The 20,701-nt window shown below is 40.6% G+C and overlaps 3 protein-coding genes across 4 annotated transcripts; 2 read left to right on the top strand and 1 right to left on the bottom strand.

Annotated features, from left to right (window-relative positions):
• The first annotated feature begins 2,161 nt into the window (after positions 1–2,161).
• Positions 2,162–3,815, top strand: LOC129721287 (dynactin subunit 2). Its single transcript, XM_055673684.1, has 3 exons — positions 2,162–2,335; positions 2,397–3,318; positions 3,376–3,815. Exons 1-3 carry the CDS (start codon positions 2,300–2,302, stop codon positions 3,561–3,563), a joined length of 1,146 nt encoding a protein of 381 aa, XP_055529659.1. The 5' UTR covers positions 2,162–2,299; the 3' UTR covers positions 3,564–3,815.
• LOC129721286 (mitoguardin) lies at positions 3,807–6,451 on the bottom strand. The gene is made up of 4 exons (XM_055673683.1): positions 5,919–6,451; positions 5,220–5,858; positions 4,725–4,925; positions 3,807–4,665 (listed from the first exon to the last, which is right to left on the bottom strand). The coding sequence occupies exons 1-4, from the start codon at positions 5,973–5,975 to the stop codon at positions 4,048–4,050; spliced, it is 1,515 nt and encodes a 504-aa protein (XP_055529658.1). The 5' UTR covers positions 5,976–6,451; the 3' UTR covers positions 3,807–4,047.
• A 5,690-nt stretch (positions 6,452–12,141) lies between these two features.
• On the top strand, positions 12,142–20,701 carry LOC129721288 (probable histone-lysine N-methyltransferase CG1716). Of its 2 annotated transcripts, none has more exons than XM_055673687.1 (7): positions 12,142–12,560; positions 12,619–12,978; positions 13,037–14,330; positions 14,390–19,195; positions 19,257–19,459; positions 19,571–20,188; positions 20,248–20,701. In XM_055673687.1, exons 1-7 carry the CDS (start codon positions 12,300–12,302, stop codon positions 20,425–20,427), a joined length of 7,722 nt encoding a protein of 2,573 aa, XP_055529662.1. In that variant the 5' UTR covers positions 12,142–12,299; the 3' UTR covers positions 20,428–20,701. The 2 variants fall into 2 exon arrangements, with proteins under 2 accessions (XP_055529662.1, XP_055529660.1); XM_055673685.1 differs by having other exon boundaries at positions 12,148–12,560; positions 12,616–12,978.

Raw genomic sequence — 20,701 nt, forward strand, 5'->3', positions numbered from 1 at the left:
ACACAATTTACAAAACAGTTTATAAAAAAAATCGCATGATACGTGAATAAAAGTTGTTTGGGCACAGTTAAGTCGAATCTGATATAAATATAATTTCTGTTAATTAGAGGGATGGTTACCTTTCTCTTTAGTCCAATTGGATGAGTTATTGTCTGAACCAAAGTAGCAAGCGGCGGATATATCCCATTAGCTAAATAATATCCGGAAGTGTAAGTTCTACCATTCACAACAAATTTTACTGCTGGAGACTGCCCGCTATAGATTTCAGAAAATAGTGGCGAACGATTCAAAACATTTATATCATTGTTAGAGCCAGGCATTCCGAAGAAGGCATGCCATATCCAAAGATCATAAGATGCTACTGCTTCCAAGACTATGCTTGGCTTTTTTTGCTTTCCCTCATATTGGCCAGCCCATGCCGTAGTGCAGTTTTTCCACTCCCAATGGTAACAATCCAATGACCCCAACACAACAGGGAAACCGCGTTGCTCATTCTCCTTCAACAATCGCTGCATGTCAGCTTCATTTGGGTGTCGAAGGAATTCTTTCTCATAGAGTGTTTCAACCGTCTTGCAAAATAATCCTCATGCAAACGTTGAGCACCCTCTTCCGCTACCCGATTTATGTTGGGTTTTTTCTTTGATCTGGAACCGCCATTTCTTGTAGCACAACTGCTAGTCAAAATGAAATGTGTGTGCACTAACAGATTTTCTGCAATAATCAGTTCATCTTCGCTAGAATCAGATGTAAAATATTCTGTATTATCCATTTTCAAATAAACGACAGCATTAGGTAAAGTTTCACTTTAAAATTCATTTCGCGATTCGATAAACGTCAGGCCAGTTCGAGGCTTGGTTAATAAATTATCAACTTACACAATAACAACTGGTGCCCAAGTGTGTTGCCAAACTTTTATGAAGACAGAAGAAGTTAATAAAATGACAACCTAAATAGCAATCATTGGTGCGCTTGCTCTAAATCAACAAAATTGTTTGCTGAGAAACCAGTTGGCGTATGTACGAATACCGGCTCTGGAGAGGCTGTTAACACATACAAAAATAAATCGCACGCTAATCCCTAATGCTCTTTACATACGAATGTCAACAAATGAACCGAATCATTCTATTATGTTGACCCATATCGATTTTTTGTGGAATCCACTGTATTTGGCATTTGACGTGTGTAGGCATTGAAGTCTGAGTGTAAAATAATTGTTTTTGGTATGCATGACATGGTAAACCGAAATGTAAGACACTTGATTTCGTGCTGTGAACTGAAACGCAAATGTATTCCACGTAGATATGAAATGCTTCGTCTATTAGCTCGCAGAAAATGCAGATCTTTCAGATGATATAAAAAACTGATATAGCTAAACAACCCAATTTTCGTCAGTTTAATACCAATTATTCTACCAATTATCTCCCAGATGGTCTCGAGATACGATGCTGGCCCAACAAGCGATTTTGTTAGGATGGGCAGAGGCGCTCGGTATAGTAGAGCAGTAAGCTTGAAACAGAAAGGTAAAACCACAGACTAACAGACGTAACACTGGAACCTAGCTCCATCGCCACAAAAAACGTTCATTTCAAATTTTAAAGCGAATAACAGTCATCGCGCGAAAACGTCGTCTGGGGCGCTGTCATGCAATCTCATACATATTTTGTAGTTCCCCATTTGACACATGCAGTAACGCTGGCGCTGATGTCGAAATACATGACGCAGCGCGAACACGACAGCAGATGGTGCTAGTGTTACTAACGTAAAGTACTGGAATCATCCAAACGATGATTTCATTGAAGATTTGTTCGAAGTGTTACGTCTGTTAGTCTATGGTAAAACTTTACACACAAGCACCGAATATGAATGATAAGCTTACATCACTCACTTCAATAGTGATACTGCCAATAATATGAAGTGCGGGGTACAGAAAACACCTGGGCAATATCACAATAGATCTAATCTCTGGTCGCAGTGATGAGTCTACAAAAAAAAATGCTCTGTGGTATGCTGTTTACGGGAGCTGTAAATCTGACTACCGCAATGTAAAACTCCTCCCATGTGGCATTTTGCAATCGAAACTACTTCCGTTGGGGCTTTATACCGAACATTAGACTAGTTATAAAAGTTGTATAAAGTATTATGCCGACCATTTTCACAATGTCAAATTGACATATCATTGTTTTGTTAAAATCTCGGTGATGTCATCTAGTTTTTGGTGTTTTTCACCTTCAAATTAACATTTTCAAATATATCTGTGCGAGTTTGTGCCCTTTGAAATAACATTCATTTAAAGCTTAATATGGCTGATCCCAAGTTCCAGTTCTTACCGTACATCGTAAGTATAAAGGCTATTTAAATACAATGAAAGTTGATAGAAAACAGAACGCTCTTTGAAGGCTCACGATCAACCGGACGTTTACGAAACGCCAGATGTCCCAGAATCGGAAACATCCGATTTCTACGATGAAGAACCCTCGAATGAAAGTATCGAGCGTCTGCACATATCAACAAAAGATTCGTACAACAAATTCAAAGGGAAATATCTAACCGGAAACGTCGATTTTAGTGACCGGATTGGCAAGAAGTTCCGCGTTGGATACGATGCCCGTAGCGGGGAATGGGATTTGGCTGGAGATGGCGAACAGGAAACTCCGCTTCAAAAATGTCTTCGTCTACAATGCGAAATGAATGAGCTGATGGAGGAAATAGCGGTTTCCCAAGCGGATGCCAACAAAAGTAAGGAAGAAAAAGCCTCTTACGCGGCTGTGTTTGAAGCTGTTGGCACCGCCAAAAAAGTACTGGATAGCTTGAAACTTGAACAAGCAATCGGCAGTGAGGTGATCTCTGCCGGAGGGGATGCTGAAGCAAAAGTACTTTTGGCGAAGATTGAGGAATACAAGAAGTCCGGTGGTGCCGATCCTAATAAAACCATAACTGAGTTAACTTACATCACACGAATCGCCGAATTGGAACATCGTTTACATTTGCTAGAAACAGCTGTCGGTGCTAAGCCGGAGAAAATAAGTCGACTGGCCGGGTCCGCTGGAGCGGGAAATCTGATCGAAGCTGTGCAAGCTATTTCGGCGAAAGCTGCACTGCTCCAACCCCAGCAACTGGATTTGATCGAGGCTCGGTTGGGAAATTTGGTTCAGAAAATGACCGCCATCGAGGAAAAGTCCTCGGCGGAAGGGCAGGATGCTAATCGAGAGCAAAAGATTTTGGAACTGTACGAAATAGCTAAATCAACCGAACCGATTGTGCAAATTTTGCCCGACATGTTGCAACGCATGCAAACGTTGGAGTCGCTTCATAAATACGGTATGTTGTTGAATAACTCCCTAATCACTAGTTACCATTTTCTATCTTAAATTGCAGCAACTAATTTCAGTAAGCTGTTTGCTGAACTGGAATCAAGTCAAGCCAGTATTCTGAATGGAATTGCTGGCAATAAGGCGCTCCTGAGTGGGGTGCAAGAAGCGTTTGCACAAAACATCGAAAATGTGAATAAAGAGGTTAAAAAGCTGGAAGAACGAATGAAGACTTTGCAAACGAAGGTAAAGTAAATCATTCCCTACCCAAGCATATTTCATACTGAAGGCTCATATGCCGAACATGATCTAAGTTAATCGAAGTTGTACTCAATTATTGTGTCTAACATAACATATAATTATATTTATTCTCAGTAAAATCACGAAATCAAATGAAAACTTTCATTAGAAATGTCCGGTCAAAAGATGACTTTCAGTTCAAAATAGGATTATTTGGAAGTGTGATAATAATAAAACGTTCAATTAATAAACGCGATATACTTACTATATGCCTATTTCATGTTTACTAAAAATAATTATCTACATCTCACGTTTGAATTTTCATTCTGGAAAGTAACCAATACGCGGTAGGTTGTAAGACATGATTAGCCTTGCTTCCAACTTTCGATATTTAATTTAAAAGCCCAGTGACCAAACTATACTAAAATCGTATCCAACACAATAACAAGGTGCCAATAATGAGCGTGTGAAGACGTAAGTTATTCGAGTCCCTGCAGTACTACTGATTAAATTTAACGCCTATGTTGCTCACTCTCATCCTCATATTCGACAGAATATCGTCGGCAAGTTCTTCCACCGTTGTGTAACGACACTTTTGGAAATTGTAAATGTCCACCAGGAAGCTAACCATTTGCTCCCTAAAGTATTTGCATACCTCTTTAAGGTTTTCGTCTGGTCCGAAAAATCCCCACACCATAAGCGGAGACAGTTGCTCAGTTATGCAGTAGAAGTGAGACATGAATCCATTGGGAAACTTGAGCATACGCTTCTTGGCTTTCAGTACCGACCAGACGGCAGTCGTTAACGCCGTCTCTTTGAAACTGTTCGATAGGAACCGATTATTAATCACGGCGAGTACGCTGTTCGGCGGTGAATCGAGATCTTTAAATGCGTCCAAAATAATAAAGTCCAACACCACGTCGTAGAAAGTCATTGCCTTCACGTTGCGAGATTCCAGCTCGCGCTCGATATCTGGCCAATTTTCCATGTTTTGCAGAAATTCCAACATCGATTCGTACGCCACTAGAAAATCCTTTGGGTCTTTGTCGCCAAGGCAGAGCAGATCCGTAAGAACCTGCCGACCCGTGTCGGCCACCCAACGGCTGTTTCTGGGGTCCTAGAAATAATGTTAAAATTATATTTCTACGAGCTGAACTGAGTTATTATATTGCCTACCTTAAACAGTAACTGAAAAGCCAGTCTAATACAGTGCAGTTTAGCGTAATATTCTGCATCGGAATTACATCCGACCATATCTGTCCGCACCGTACGACAGGGAATGGGTTGATCGTCTAGCAACTCTAATGCACTTTGGTAGAGTGGAAAATTCTCAACATCGGAGAATATTTCGTCTTCGAATTCACGCAGATCAGCCACCTGTGGCAGAACGAATTAGATTATGTGATCTTGAAGGTTCATAAATATTTCTGTCGAGATTAGTTTTGATCTCTCTGAATCTTGAAGTAAGAAAGCTTGTATAACTTGGCAGTAGGGCTAAGTTCGCAGGTGCAACTGTATACTATTATACTCTTCGTGTGTTAGCTTCAAAGAATAATTAAACCTGTAGCATGATAAGGGAAAGCCCAGAGAAATGAGATCTGAGAATGTCAGTTGTAGTTATCAAACCAATCGCAGATATGCAAGAAAAATAGCTTGAAATGTTGCTCATACCTGATCCAATGCAGAAGCGAAACTTTCGGCCGAATCAAAGTTTGGGTCCGAACTGGATCGATGGCCATTAGATAGTGTTCCTGCCTGTACAGCTTTGTTCTCATCATCTCGGAACAGTACTGACCGCTCATCTAAGAACAACAGTTCGCCCTGTTCCTGCAAATTATAAGCTGAATCGAGAAGGTTTTGTAGCTCCCGACAAAATTCCTCCTGATCGGCAGTTATTCTACTCGGTATATCAACTTCGTTTCTCCCCAGTAGCGCATCCTCCCAGTAACTGATAACGGTTTCCAGCGCTTCCATACCCATCACACCGAGCTGCTGCGGTGTTAATGGAGTCGCTCCTCCTATAATTGGTCCGGTTCCTGTGCCAGCACCACCTGCTACTAGCGAACCGGAAGCAAGGGACATTCTATCGGAGATACCATGGATCGATCCACCGGGACTGTAGGATCGACCCGATGCTTTGGAACCTGCCAGCGAAATAATGTCATTGGGGCTGCGCACACTATTCCTGGTTTTCCTATTTCCTGGTTTACGAAGCCGTCGCTGCTGGGGCTTAGGAGTCCGACGTCGTCCCAAATAGCTGGCAATCACTCCCAGAACAGCAACACCCGCTGTTACAGATACTACAATTACCTGGTAAAACGTTTATGGTTTATACTTCGACCTCAGTATCGTAATATTCAACATACTAACCTTTTGAGACGTTGTCAAATTAAATGGAAGAAGTCGCGAAACGCTCATTGTTGACATAGGCTTTCATAAAATTTTAGCAAACCAATCGATGACCTCTTCACTCTTTACATGTGTGGCAAGCACTTTTCTTTCAATCAATCTTAGCATAGACGGAAAACATAATTACACAACATCTAACTGGCAGTGAATGGGAATGGTCCTACGCCGATACAAGGAAACATTACCAACATATAGAATCCATGACAGAAACTGTAATTAAACAAGCAAGGCAACGCTCCAAGGACAGATTTCTAGGTTACCACTCATGAAACAATTGTACGTGCTCCGTTTTGTTTAACAATGAGCTTGTGCGAACGTTACTGAAGATTATTTTACTCTAGATTAACTTTTTCGAACGTTGAAACGAAAAACTTTCACTTTTGGGTACGGAAACTTTCCGAAATTAACCAATTTTAGGTCACACTGATCTGTCAACCAAAATTTTTTACATCGTTAGCGCGACCTAACTACTTTGAAAAAAGGCCGAAAACAAGCTCGGACAGCAATGTATGTGTGAGACAACGAGGAAAGTAGCGAAATGTTTTTCTTCTATTTTGTTTTCTGCTGACATTCGGTTCGTGCAAAACGACACACCAACGATTTATGAACTGCCAACACTTTAAAAAACACACTGATTTTTTTTTGGAAATTCATTATTTTCTGGAATGCACCTTCATTCTGAAATATTTCGACCCGAAAACAAATTACGATGTGAAAACAAATTACGATGATTTTCTTCATTTTTACCATATTTTAATAACGTTTTTGTTGTTGAATCTACGACCTACAATAACTTCACCATGAAAAAGTAGGAGGGTGGTATTCAAGACACGACCGCATGACGTTGACTACCGTATTCTTATAAAAAAAAGAAATATTCCATTGAAGCAAATAGTAGAGGGAATTGCAACGCTTCATCTACAAAACTTCTGAAACAAAATTTCGAGGCATCAAAAGGTACCAGTTGCCGATTATTCTCGTTTACTGGTTATTCCGTCCAGAATTCCAGCCATTTTAGTATTTTGCAGTAGCCATTTATTACTAACAGCCACCAGCATAACGGGTGAAACCGGCACGAAATGACCGGTACTATTTTGTCTTTCCTCCTTTCAGCTGCTAACACCTAGCGCTGTCGTGAAATTAACATCAACACAAACATGCATTTTTGCAAGGTTTTTTCCGCTAGCAGCAGCATTTTGTAAAACAGAAAACTCAACTAATCGCTTCTATTATAAAACCGCGAGGCACCAAAAGGTACCAGTTGCCGATTATTCTCGTTTACTGGTAGTCCGTCCAGAATTCCAGCCATTTTAGTATTTTGCAGTAGCCATTTACTACTAAAGCCACCAGCATAACGGGTGAAACCGGCACGAGATGAGCGGTACTCTTTTGTATTTCCTCCTTCCAGCTGCTATCACCTAGCGTCCGCATGTCACTGGTGCGGTTTTGGAATCAGAATGATGGGGCGCCGGCCGCTGTCGTAAAATTAACACCAACAAAATGATGCATATTTGCAAGGTTTTTTCCGCTAGCAGCAGCATAAACATCGGAAACAGAAAGTGACAACAACAATAACAACAAAGTCAGATCGATTGTATCCGTTAGTGTCGACTGTGCTTGGGAAGAGAGGTAGTGATTGGCTGCGCGGTATGATTTAGACAATCGATATTAATTACCAATTTTTCAATAGTGTATCTCAAACAATAGTTGGTTTTTGTTACATAAATTTAACCGTAAAAGAATTTCTGATCGATTGATGCCAAAACCTCGAAAACCTGATTATAGATGACTGCAAAATAAGCGCTCAAAACCTGACCACTTTTCTCTGGTTTTCCCTGGTTGAATTACTAGATTTTCAAATTCAGGGGCCTAACTTCGATATAGACGTTAGTCAACGTCAAAACATAGTCAATGACTTCTAAATGTATGAAAAAAATGTCTGAAAAAATACTGTAGAGATACTTACCACTCCCCCTTTTTCATGGTAAAAAATCAATGTTTTTTATTGTTCTGCATGTTTTTATTGTTGCCCAGTGCCGCGTTTAGACGGTCTCCAGTTGAACCTCTAAAATGCTTCAATAAAAACTTTAAAAATGTTTATAAACCTTGATTTATTCGAAATTAATCCAAAAATTAATTTGGACACTAGAAGGTTCATGAAAAATTTATGTATTTACAATGAAAAACATTGTTAAATTATGGTATAACTATGCAAAATCACAGTCACTTTGAAGTTTTTTTATGTTATTTTTTCGGGCAGTTTCAAATAAATTCTACAATTATAAGAGAAGGACAGTAGGTAGGGATACCATCCGTCCTGATTTAGCAGGACATGTCCTGATTTTGAGACCCATTTGGAGCGTCCTGATTTATTTTTCATATTTGAGAAAAGAAGCAAACTGTTCAGTACTTTCATCTTTTTCTTTGGTTGAATCTTGACGAGAGAAATTGTTTAGTCGATGAAACCGTAAAACGTTTTTTGACAATAGTTAAGTTTATTTCAAACAGTTGACTAGTGTTGCTTATTTTAAGGTATCTACTAACGTTTAAAAATCAAATTTGCAAAATTGAATCGTTAGAGAAATACGTTAAATGATTCTTTTGGCGTATTTTGAAGTGCAAATCTCAAATTACCTGTTTTATTTGTTATTACCACAAAAAGTGACAATAGCTTCGATGAAATTTTTGCTGGAAAAAAGTTGTCCTGATTTTTGGCTTTGACCAAATGGTTAACCTAACAATAGGTCGTATGAATAAAGGAGTTTACTCTGCTTCTCCCATAAGGTTTGCACGGGATGAGTAAAGCAAACGGTTTTATTCATACGGCTTACGGTGATTGAAATGTAAAAAAAATTTTAAGGAATTTTTACTTGTAGATTGCCTGGTTACGCAATTTATTTGTCTTTGTACACATGCAAGTTTGTGAAAATTTGTGTGTTCCAAGGACGAAGTAATGTGTCAGCCTAAATAGATGTTTTAGGGGTATGTATATATTATTTTTTCTTTTGATAAGAAATGTCGAAGAAATACATATTCCACTGACTTTTTTTCAATTTAAACAGCAGAACTATTAAAAAAATCGATTTCAAATTTTAACAACTGTAAGTGATTTTAAAACAACTCTGCCGTCAAAAAATTATGACACAGGGATGTCAGGTCATTTTTCAAATGTCTTCACACTCCACTCCGATCCCCATTGAATGTTAGGAAAAATCCCAGGGAACACATTAAATCGGTTGCGGTTAATCAACCGACTAATAGGCTTCCACTTATTTCCACGAGCTCTAATTCCTTCGAAATTAAGACATGTCTTAACATTTGGCATCCCTGTTATAACATGCGAACCAGGGTTATATTTCCACAGGCCAGCAGCATTAATGTCACTTTGTGTTCTGTCAAGGTTATCTTTTCCATAAGCCAGTAGCAGAAATGTCACCAGGGATAGCGAATTTCTTTATTCCACTGTGTGCGGGCAAAATTGGGCAACAGGTATTCGTCAAGGATGGGAGGGTGCCTAAGAATAAACCCATGACCAATCGCATATCAATGCGAACTTTGTGGTATTGAGGTTACGAGCACCCCGGAAATATGGAATTAAAAACTGTTATTTTTCATATACCTACATTGCAAACTAATTGTATTTATCTACTGCAATCTTATGTCACGTTGTGCCTTAAACACCCCCTTTTTTTTTAATTATAATAGGAGAGCTTGGGTACTTGGGGAAATTTTGTTTTTTTCATAACCTCACTCACAATTGACGAAATTCGTAATAGCTAATTAGCTACAGTACAACGAAAAAATGTGACGGTTGTTATATTTTTCAACCAAGCATTTAGTGGTCCCGTTCTCAGTGATAAATGTTTGAGATTTGGTGGTAAACATGTGTGTAAACTTCATATAGCTACACGTTCGTGAAAAGTAACACTGCGACTGAATTGATTTTGATTCAATTTCATAAGTTGCATGGAAACGTCAAAAAATGAATACCACATTTCGTGATTCTGTGTAGTTTTTATACTGATTTTGGATTAATCTATAATAACTCATTTTTGAATTTACCACTATAACTCAATTTTGAGTAGGGTAAGGAACGGCTTAAGCAGTAGCGCCTATTTTAATCAGTCGCAGGAAACAGGCCTTAAACTCCTGCTTGTCGATCAATATCGACAATTTCAATGATAGAAACGAAAACTTTGATTGTCTAGCTGTCTTACGAATATAAGAAATACCGTTAATCACAAAAAAACTGTCAACAAAAATCATTTGAAACAAATCGACCTATATTGCAGCCATTCAGGAGCCACTTCGGGTGCTGCAAAAAACGCCTGCAAAACAGATGGAAACTGCTTAAAAAAGGTTCGGGGTGATTGGTATAGTGTCCCTTGATTGGTAACTTTAATTGATTATTTTTAAAGTTCTAACTTAGTTTTACAATCTGAAAACAAGTTCTGACAGAGAAAACGATAAAGAACAGATTGATATACTACTGTTTGAATTTCACCCAACACATTTCGAGTATTTCGTCTGAATACACAGGCGGTTCCTAAAGCTGCTTAGAATATGTTCCCTACCCTACCAAGCATGAAAAAGCCACACCATTTTTTGACAAGAGTGAAAAAGCGACACCATGATTTGCAATCAACATTTGTGCGCCATTATTTATCCTGTGCGGTCGTGTTATCTGTTCTTGTGGCTGTTTGAGTGATTAAAAAAAAATGAGTAAAACGCTAAGAAGGTGGTCAAGGACAAGTTTCAAGGTTCAAATATAAACTTTTTTCATTATTCATTCTAAGAAACCAGAAGTTTTCAGGTTGTTCGTATCATCAAAAAAATTGTGGGAGAGTAAAATATCAAGTGATTATTCATCTCAAAAGAGGAGGGCACAACATACCTAAATATAATTTGAGGCCGTTCAGAGAGAACGTAACTGTTGGGATTAATTACTGGAATTACGAGAGACGATGCAAAAGAGGATATCTGGCAACAGGGTTTCGTGAAGAACGTTAGTAAAGAGAACGGGTCGGAAGCGGCGTGTGTTCGAAGATCCCTGGGAAAATATAGTTCAAAGATTCTGAAGTTACTACGTGTATAATTATTAATCCGATTATTGCGTGCGTGATCCTTATTCAGTAAGTTAAGATAACCTAACCTAAGTTTATTTTGTTTTGTTTTGACGCTATCCCTCCCGTTGCTGGTAACTATCATTACCGGTACAAACATCCCTCTCTACGCTAACATCGCATTTAAAACTGAATGGTTTTCAATTCTTAAACTGAGTATTTTTGAATTCTGAAAATGGGTAGTTTTAATTTCAAAAATGAATTTTGTTCAATTCGAAAACTTGTTAGTTTTGAAATCTAAATCTGTGTAGGTTTTAATTTTAAAACTGAGTAAACTACTAAATTCCATAAATGAATAATTTTGTACATAAAACTGATAATTTTTAACAACTAAATAAGTTTTATGAAAATGGGTTGTTTACCTATTCACGGATTTCCGATTTTATATATTATCTGAAAGAGTGTAGCTTTCTGAGCAAAACGTGATTTTTTAAAACTTTATATCATTGTCCTTCGATTTTTAAATGGAGAATAAAAATTGGCTCTAAATCGCTACAATGACAGGGTATATGGGAGAACTGTCATTGTAGCGATTTCGAGCAGGTTTAAATCGTGATTTAAGAAGCGAAGGCAAAAGGCAGATCTTTCAGATGATATAAAAAAACTGATCTAGCTAAATAACCCAATTTTAAATAACTACGGAGTTACTCAATTTTCGTGTTGCTCCACTTTTTACGGAAATGAATTGTTTTCTAATCATTTTTGAATTCATTTTAAGGAGCGTGTAGCTAGGAGCTGATAGCTCAAGCACAAGGTTAATAGTTGTTGCACAAATATCACAGGGCAAACGATAATTATTTTACGAAACAATGTCAAACGAGAATATTTTCAAGTAGTTCGGTATTTTAATTCACTGAGCAAACATTCAGTATTAGGTCAATTATTGCATTTGACCGTGTACGCTTAACGTGTTGCACAGCTGTTCATCGTTTTCAAACATTCCCTAGCACGTGTTTTCACGTTTGACAATTTCTCTCCCAATTCGCATCCTTTGCTGGCTATTATAGTGTTAGTGCTATAAACGCGTGAAACGTGAGAAATCTCGAGCTCGCTATCTCACAGAGTGACGGCCACCATTTTTGTTTGCTAAAGAAGTGTTCCAAAGTGCTCTGCAGAAAATCTCTTTTATAGGTGGTAAATGCTGTGTAAACCTTTCGATTTTTCTGCTAAACTGTAATTAGATGCAACGATCATCTATGGATAATACTTTTGCGTGAAAATGGGAAGAACAACACGGACATCTGCCGCTGGGAAAACTTGCACTACGCCACCGAAGGACAATGATGGTGGTGAGACTTCGCCACCCGTACCGTCAGCAGTGAGAAGTGATGCGGTTCCTGCCGAGGTGGAAGCAAGTTCAGTAGATACACTTTCTGCGAGCTCATCAAATTTAAGGCCATCGGTTTTGTTAGAGAAATTACCCGTGGATAATATAAATCCTCCCCTGACCCCTGTTGTGAAAAAACTCCGCGTTAAGAGCGTAAGTTTTCTGTTAATTATTCATTACTTATTATCTAAAACTGGTTTTATTTTAGCAGCAAACATCCCCCGTACCTCGCGCAACCCGAAGTCAGAAAAGAAACTCGCCAACCTCGGCGGACGATGAGGAAATTATCGAATTGATAGAGATATTGGATGATGATTCCAAATCAAGGGAGAGTAGTAATGTAGAACCATCGGCAGAAGACCAGCCCTTTGTCGCGAAGCTCGATGAAGATTTCGATGAAATCACTTGCACAGTGATTCACAAAAGTTCACCAGAGACTACCGATAAAAGTAAGCAAGAGGAATCTACTGGCGAAACATCTATGGTCGTGGATGCAACCAAACAGTCAAGTCCAAGTAACGAACGTCCGCTGCATGTTCTAATTGATAAAATGGACATAAAAAATGTTCAGGTATTGTTTTTTTTTTTTGCCTTTTCTAAACTTTTTTAAATTGTTATGATTATTTTAGCGAAAAACTGATAAAAAGATAGAGGAAGATGATGCTACTAGCTCGGTTAGCAGCGGACTTCAAGTGAGTCACGAGGGTGAAGGCGATAAGTCTCCTAAAACAGAAGTGATCGGAACACGTAAGTCTAAACGGCAAGTGAAGGTGACCAATAAGTATCGTGACTTTGTAGTCGACGCTCCATTACCTTCCTCACATGTACCTTATTCGGATATAAAATTAGCTCGTAGCAATGTCGGAGGAAAAAAAAGTCATACTAAAGAAACAGAAATGTTTTTTTCGTCGGACGATTTTTCCCCTGATTCTCCACCGATTGTAGTTCAAACGCCGAAAAAAACCTACAGTAATAAAAAAGGAAGCAATTCAGACTCTACTAGAGTGGAGCCAGAAGAAATTCAAAAAAGAAGGATGACGAGATCTACTACGCCAGTTTCGTTTCGTGGTCGTAAAAAGAAAGAAACTAGTGCTGCTAATCCAACAGTTTTGCTTCAACCGGATGATGAAACAGTTGAATTTCCTGGTCCAAACGATAAAACCGATTCTACCTTAACTCTAAACATAGACAGTAGCTATTTCTCAGATGAGGACATATTCGGATATGACGGAACTCCTTCGCCGGACGAATTTTGTGGATGGCCCGATGATGATTTTAAGGATCCGAGTGCAGGATCCTCGTTTTCGACACTATCAAGTTTTTCACTCTATGCACCGGATTCAAGTCATTTGAGTACTACATCCCATGGAATGGAAATGGATTATTCAGAAGGAAAATCTGAAACTAAAGTTAAACGTCGCGGAAGACCGCCAAAACAATCTCAAACGAAATTAATCACCCCGGTCGCTGAAACCAACACGCGCCCTGCTGGATCTACGTTTATTAAACGATCATACAAGCCTATGCCTCCGAGACCTACGACACCCGGATTGGAGTCCAGCTTTCAAAGTATTGTCAAAATCAAAGAGCAAAAGCTAACAGTTGAACCAATCGAGGTTATCCAGCCAGTTTCAATCGAACATCCAGACACATCCAAACAATTGAGTACCGCTGGCATTGAAGATGTTCTTGAAGATGCCATTGAAATAGTATTGCAAGCCGAGGAAATTATTATCGATAACGACGCTCCTTTGCTTGAACCTGCAATCATTCCTAAACCGCCCAGAAGTCGACGTCGGATTCGAGGTGGTAGACGACCGTCTCCTACTAGTGGACCCCCTCGTAGGGGAAGAAGCCGTATTGAGGGCGATCTCAACACTGACGAGGACTCTAGCCAAAGTGTAATTTCCGTCATTATACAAGGTGATTAAACACGGTTGATTTTTCATGTTTAACCGAACCTAAAATATTTTTATTTTTAGATTCAGATCTTGTTTCAGCGACAGAAGCAGATCAGCCAATTCTGGCGGTGGAGACAGCTCCTTTGCCTATAGTTGAAGAAGAAATCCAAAAAACTGTAATACCGATTGCAGAAGAGTCCAGTTCTGTTTCATTTGACGTCGTAGAAAAGTCCCTTAAGAAAAATTCAAAGAAATCCAAATCTAAAGATGATTGCAAGCGTGATATCTCACATGAAGAACGGAAATCGGATAACAAACCTCAGAGTCCAATCCCACAACCAAAAACATCTGTTTCGACAACGCCACAAAAAGATAGTAAAGATTTCTCAGGTTCGACGTCGAAAACACCAGACTCCGGGGAAATTATCGTGCTGGACTCTAAAGATATAATTCCCAAAACGACGGTAGTCATAGATTCCACTAGAGAAAGCAAAGAGGATCTGTCGAGGAAAGATTCCCATAAAGAATCGAAAAAATCTTCCAAAGACAGCAAACATCATCGCAGGCCAAGTTCCTCGAAGGATTCTAGAAAGCACCACAAGGATCGTTACTATAAGGATTCAAAGGATCGAGAGAGCAGCCGGAAAGATCGTGACTCTTCAAAAAGTAGCAAAGACAGGGACAAAGAACGACACCGAAGGCGTTCGTCTGACGGCAGAAAAGATAAACGTTCGGACATTATCGAATCAGACAAGAAACGGTCCGATTCTAAGGATCTCGGTATCAGCGTCAAGAAAGCAGAACCCGATAAAAAACGCACTGAATCAGTGATAGAGTGCAAACCAGTTGGAACGATTGAAAAACACGAAAAACAGCCAGCGATAGTGCCATCGGTACCAAAGCTGTCGGAAAAGCCAAAGAAATGCTTTGATTCAGAACTGCAAGCAATGGATTCAACGTCTGTTACTAAACATAAATCCGGTGATGACTCCAAACGATCGAAAGAACACGATAAATCACGCAAATCTGATAAGTACAAACATCGTAGTGAATCGGAAATGCGAAAAAAGATGCCTGTTACTGAGCTGAAAGTGTCCCACATGGAATCGAAGGAAAAAAGTCGCTCGACGGATTCGTCTCCGGTGCCGCTGAAGCAGAGTGATTCCGAAAGTCGCAAAAGAGCTGTACCCGAGTTGCGATTACCAAACAAAGAGAGTAAAGAGAAAAGTCGCTCGACAGATTCTTCTCCCGTACCGTCTAAGCATGGCAACTCTTCATCCAGCTCGAAAAAATCTTCAAAAGAGTTCTCTGGCAGCGTACGAAAAGAATCGCATTCTAGTAGCAGCTCCAAAGCACGTAAAAGTTTATCAGGCTCCATAAAAGATGAGAAGTTGAAAGATGATTGTTCGGCGAAGAAAGAAAAAACGAAGTATAAAATATCAACACAAGAGGAGACTCAACAAGAGGACACTAAAGCTATGATGACGGCTGTAGCTCCCATCGAAGTCATTCCACCAGCTGAGGTTCAACCTGTGAAAGAAGAAGTTACCGTAGAGCAGGAACTCTCTACCATGTCTACGCTTCAAGAAGCCGCTCTACCAGACACACCTCGGATCGCTACAAAGGCCTCCAGAAAAATGTACCAGGGCGAGGATGAGATACAGCAAATTGGTGCCCCACAGGAGTGCTTACAACCAAAGATAGAACCACCCGTCGACGTTGTGAAACAGGAAGAAAATCAGAATGAGCTAACAACGGTTAAACTAGAACAAGAGGAGACAACGGTGCAGCAAATTTCCGAGGCGTTCGATAGTAGTGTTCAAATATCCGGTCCACGGCCCGAGGTTGCTCTTAAAGAATTCGAAAACATATCTATTTCGGATGAGAAGCCAGTAATGGAGATGGCTGCAGTTCCGAAATTAGTTCAGGAAGATAAACCGCCACCTCCTGCTACTGGAGACGATTCTATACCCTCGCAAGATACGACCAATACCAGTATTGCGCTATCTCCGTCGCAGGAACTATCCAATGAGGACTCAAATTCAAACTCTACTAACAGTTCAATGCTGGATGCTTCCAAAGAACCAAAAACGGAAACAGCGGATGATGGCTCCATTCGACGGTCCTCTCGCATCAAAACGATCAGCTCACAAAAACAACGAACCAGTGGTCACGGATTGGTGAAGGATAAAGACAAATTTTTGAAAAAGACAACCATTTCCGTTGGAATCGATTCAAAGGTGCTGAAAGATGCGATTACGGGCAATTTCAATGTGATTTCAGCGAGCGATGGTGCTTCGATTGAAAATTCTGCTGCCGCAGGCGAGAACGATCCATCCGTAACAAATATAGAACTTTCGGAGGAGTACCTTCGGGATATGGAGGAGAAGCTCAGCCGGTTCGAGACCATTCGAGAGAATATGTATCATTGCGATAAGGTTATTAGCAAGGAGGCGAAGAAAATGATGTGTGATTGTTTTCTAACCGGAGAGGACATTGATCGTGGTGAGCTGGGCTGTGGGGAAGATTGTCTGAACAAACTTCTGATGATCGAGTGCGGTCCACGATGCGTGGTAGGAGATCGATGTACTAATAGACGTTTCCAAAAGCAGGAATATTCTAACTGTCAGGTTTTCCGCACGGAAAAGAAGGGTTTCGGTATTCAAGCTAACACTCCGATTGTACCGGGAGAGTTCATCATGGAATACGTGGGCGAAGTGCTGAACAGCGCACAGTTTGATGAGCGCGCTGAGTTGTACTCTAAGGAGAAAAATAAGCACTACTACTTTATGGCATTGCGATGCGATGCAATTATCGATGCCACTACGAAGGGAAATATTTCCCGCTTTATCAATCACTCGTGTGATCCGAACGCGGAAACGCAGAAATGGACAGTTAATGGTGAGCTGCGGATTGGGTTCTTCAGTACAAAGTATATTATGCCGGGAGAGGAAATTACTTTCGACTATCAGTTTCAGCGGTACGGTAGAAGAGCACAGAAATGTTACTGTGAGGCTGAGAATTGCACTGGTTGGATCGGAGGTGATCCGGGAAGCGATGGAGAATCGGAATATGAAGAAGAAGAAGTCGAAGAAAGTGAAGAAGAAGATACACAAACCGCGGAAACGGCAGTGGTGTCTACTGATACTGCTTTAGAAAATCTCAAGCTCGAAGGACCCAAGGGAGCTGACGGAACGCCTTTGCCAACGGTTGAAGGTGATTCGCAAGTGGTAAAGCCAGACGAATCAATTGTAGCGATTAAACCACCAGAGCCAAAGCAGCGTAAGGTCCGTAAGCGAGTGGAACGCCCCAAGAAGCGTAGACCCCAGATCCACGAGGATCCTGATCTGGAGAAGGAAATCAACCAGCTGCTGAAAACAGGTTTGAAGAACCAAGCTCAAACGCTTAAGCTATCCCGAATGATGGTTCGTGCAAAGGATATTAAATCTAGAAGCCGTTTGTTGACGATATTACAAAGCGGTGAATTGCCCTGTCGGCGGTTGTTCTTGGATTACCATGGATTGCGGCTGCTTTACGGTTGGATTTGTGAATCAACTGAATCGATAGATGATCTTAAATTTCGAATTCAGATATTGGACACTTTGGATCGGTTGCCCATACCGAACAAGACAATGCTGAAGGACAGCAAAATTATGCAAACTATTGAAAAGTGGGCCAAGATCGAAAAATCTAAGGAAAAAGAAAAGGAAGAGGAGAAAGAGAAGGAACGGGAAACGTCCAGTACTAGCTCCCCTAGTGACAGTAATGGTGCCGGAAGTGATAGTAATACAAGTTCAGCGGACGCCAAAAAACAAGATATAGTGGGTAGCGTGGAGGTACTGAAAAACATGCCGGAATTGCTTAAACTAGCAGATCTTGGTAAACTCAAAGAAATTATAAGCAGTACTTGTGTAGAAAAGGAAGCCGATAAGGAGAAACCGTCCAGCGTTATAACTGAAACAGCCCCATCAGCAGTTAGTTTGATGGACTCAATCGAAATTCCCGAGCCAGAAGATGAGAACGCCCCAGAGGAGAAGCGTCTGGGAACTCAGATTCGTATTCTATCCTGCAAACTGCTTATAAGTTGGGTCAATCTAAAGGAAGTTTTTCGTATTCCCAAAAAAGAACGAATTGAGCAGATGAAAGAACACGAACGCGAAGCCGACCTGCGTTACAAAGCGCTTGGTCTCGGCGATGACGATGATAAGAACTCATCCTATCGGCAGGCCTCCAGTCGCTACTTTGATCGCACTCGTGAGTTGAAACGACGCAAATCGGTTGACGAAGCTAGTTTCTATAAAATGAAAAGAGCTCTAGCAAGCACTGCCAGTCCAATGCCCAAAATGGACAATCTCTCCAAGCAACAGCGCCGGCAACTGTTCGAAATGAAGGTTGCTCACGAGGAAGCCGAGCGAAGAAATAAGGAACTCTGGTTGCAACATGAAAATAACTGCCTAAAGTTCGGTCTCAATCCACACATGACTGCGCCACATGATGTTCCAGCGAAAATGAATCCAGCTACCGGCGAGTATTTCTCGGCAGATGACCGACTGCTGCCGACACCGCCCAGCCATATGTACTTCAAGGTGCTGCCCCCTCCTATGTCTACTAATCCAGAGGACTACGAACTGCCTCCGATGGACCTCCCTCCTCTGTGGAAGTTTGCCATTGATGATCGGGGTCGTCTTTATTACTATCACGTGAAAGATCGAGTACCTCAGTGGGAACCCCCGAAAAAAGATAATCATGGTTTACGCGATGAGGACATTTCTATGAGTTCAGACTCTAGCACCACCGATACGGATGACTCCGAGGAGGAATACCTTCACATGCAGTTGGAGCAATTGATGAAACGAAAGAAGAAACAACAATCAAGCTTTAATTTGGGTGAGTTGAACAAAAGCCAAAAAATAGGAATGGGTTATTCACGTTCGATTTTTTTTTTCAGATGACGTATTAGCTAAACCTGATGATATGAATGATGACCTCTCAAAAACGATTAAAGATCTGGAAGCGAGTGATTCCTCTCCCCAATCTAGTAGTAAAATCGATAAGGCACTGGGTGAAACGATCGACAAAACTGCTGAGGAGCTTCTGCAGCATCGCAAACGAAAGCACAGCAATAAGCTTGTTCAGGAGCGGGTTATCAGCGTGAGTAGAAAAAATAGTGTGGGTTTTATCTATTGTTTTTCTACATTGTTAATAATGCTTTCGTTCGTTACCTAACCTACATTCCAAACATTTCATTCATATCTTCTGCAGCCCCGCACTGAGGAGGACAAACTGTACGGCCAGATGGAGATGAAACGTTACAAGGAAACCAAAGAAAAACTACGCCGGCGAAAGGAGGAAGCCAAGCGGCTTCGAGCTCGCAGCATGCTGGACAAATCGTTGGCCTCCGATAGTCCATTCAGTGGGTCCTTCTCGACTGATCCGTTGGATAAGAGTGCCGCAGAAAGTTCCCTCATCGATGACGATCTGGTGGTATCGCACAAGATTGTTGACGATAAGTGTATTGTTGATGAGTTGGATATTTTGACAAAGAAGAAGAAAATATCACCATACGAAGAGTGGCAGAAGGTCAAGCAACGGTTAGGCAAGAAACGAGCCGCAAAGATGGGAGAAAGCTCAACGTTTAGTGGATCTTCGGCATCTTCGTCGGGAACGTCCTCCTTGCCGGGGGCAAGTTCATCAAAGATTGGTAAACGCAAGAAGACTGACAAATTAGATCTCAACAGCGAAGAGGCGAAAAAGATCAAGGAGAAATTCCGCGGTGAAATAGCCGGAGTAATCGTGCAGCATTTAGGAGCGTACCGTAAGGATTCGTGCCAAACGGGACGTATAACCAACACGGAGGACTTCAAACACTTAGCCAGAAAGGTAATATCCTGTTACATTGCTTTGTTGTAACTTTTATTCAAAAACATTTTTCCTAACAGTTGACCCACTTCGTCCTCGTGAAGGAACTCAAGCACTGCGATAATACGGTTAATGAGCTTGAGGTAACCGATTCCGTACGAACTAAGGCACGCGAGTTCATCAAGAAGTACATGGCCAAACATGGAACGGTATATGTTCGGGGCGAAAACGAACCCGATTATGCAAGCATAAACCTCTGAGACAACGCCAAGGGGAAAGTGGAGAAACCGGCAACGGTTGAAGCTCCACCGGCTCCCCAGAGTTAAAACTATTGCACTTTGGTGTACTGAAGTGCGAGAAGTGTGTTGCACTATACATTAGGATAGTTTTAATTTAAGATTATCATTCGATTGAATTACGTACAAAACAAAAATTGTATTGACATCCGCATTAGCATGATTGATTTGCAAAATCAATTAAGGTGCATTAAAGAGTTTTAACCAATATTGGAATAAAAACTATGTAAGCTAACAA

This window comes from Wyeomyia smithii, chromosome 2, assembly GCF_029784165.1.
Source record: "Wyeomyia smithii strain HCP4-BCI-WySm-NY-G18 chromosome 2, ASM2978416v1, whole genome shotgun sequence".
Lineage (NCBI taxonomy): Eukaryota > Metazoa > Arthropoda > Insecta > Diptera > Culicidae > Wyeomyia > Wyeomyia smithii.

Coding starts and splice junctions, on each gene's coding strand:
- LOC129721288 (XM_055673685.1), top strand. CDS start 12,300: ATGGGAAGAACAACACGGACATCTGCCGCTGGGAAAACTTGCACTACG. Junction 19,196..19,256: donor ACAATCAAGCTTTAATTTGG/GTGAGTTGAACA, acceptor TTTTTTTTTCAG/ATGACGTATTAGCTAAACCT. Junction 19,460..19,570: donor TTCAGGAGCGGGTTATCAGC/GTGAGTAGAAAA, acceptor TATCTTCTGCAG/CCCCGCACTGAGGAGGACAA.
- LOC129721286 (XM_055673683.1), bottom strand. CDS start 5,975: ATGTCAACAATGAGCGTTTCGCGACTTCTTCCATTTAATTTGACAACG. Junction 4,926..5,219: donor TCGCTTCTGCATTGGATCAG/GTATGAGCAACA, acceptor GTTCTGCCACAG/GTGGCTGATCTGCGTGAATT. Junction 4,666..4,724: donor CTTTTCAGTTACTGTTTAAG/GTAGGCAATATA, acceptor CATTATTTCTAG/GACCCCAGAAACAGCCGTTG.
- LOC129721287 (XM_055673684.1), top strand. CDS start 2,300: ATGGCTGATCCCAAGTTCCAGTTCTTACCGTACATC. Junction 2,336..2,396: donor TCCAGTTCTTACCGTACATC/GTAAGTATAAAG, acceptor CGCTCTTTGAAG/GCTCACGATCAACCGGACGT. Junction 3,319..3,375: donor GGAGTCGCTTCATAAATACG/GTATGTTGTTGA, acceptor CTTAAATTGCAG/CAACTAATTTCAGTAAGCTG.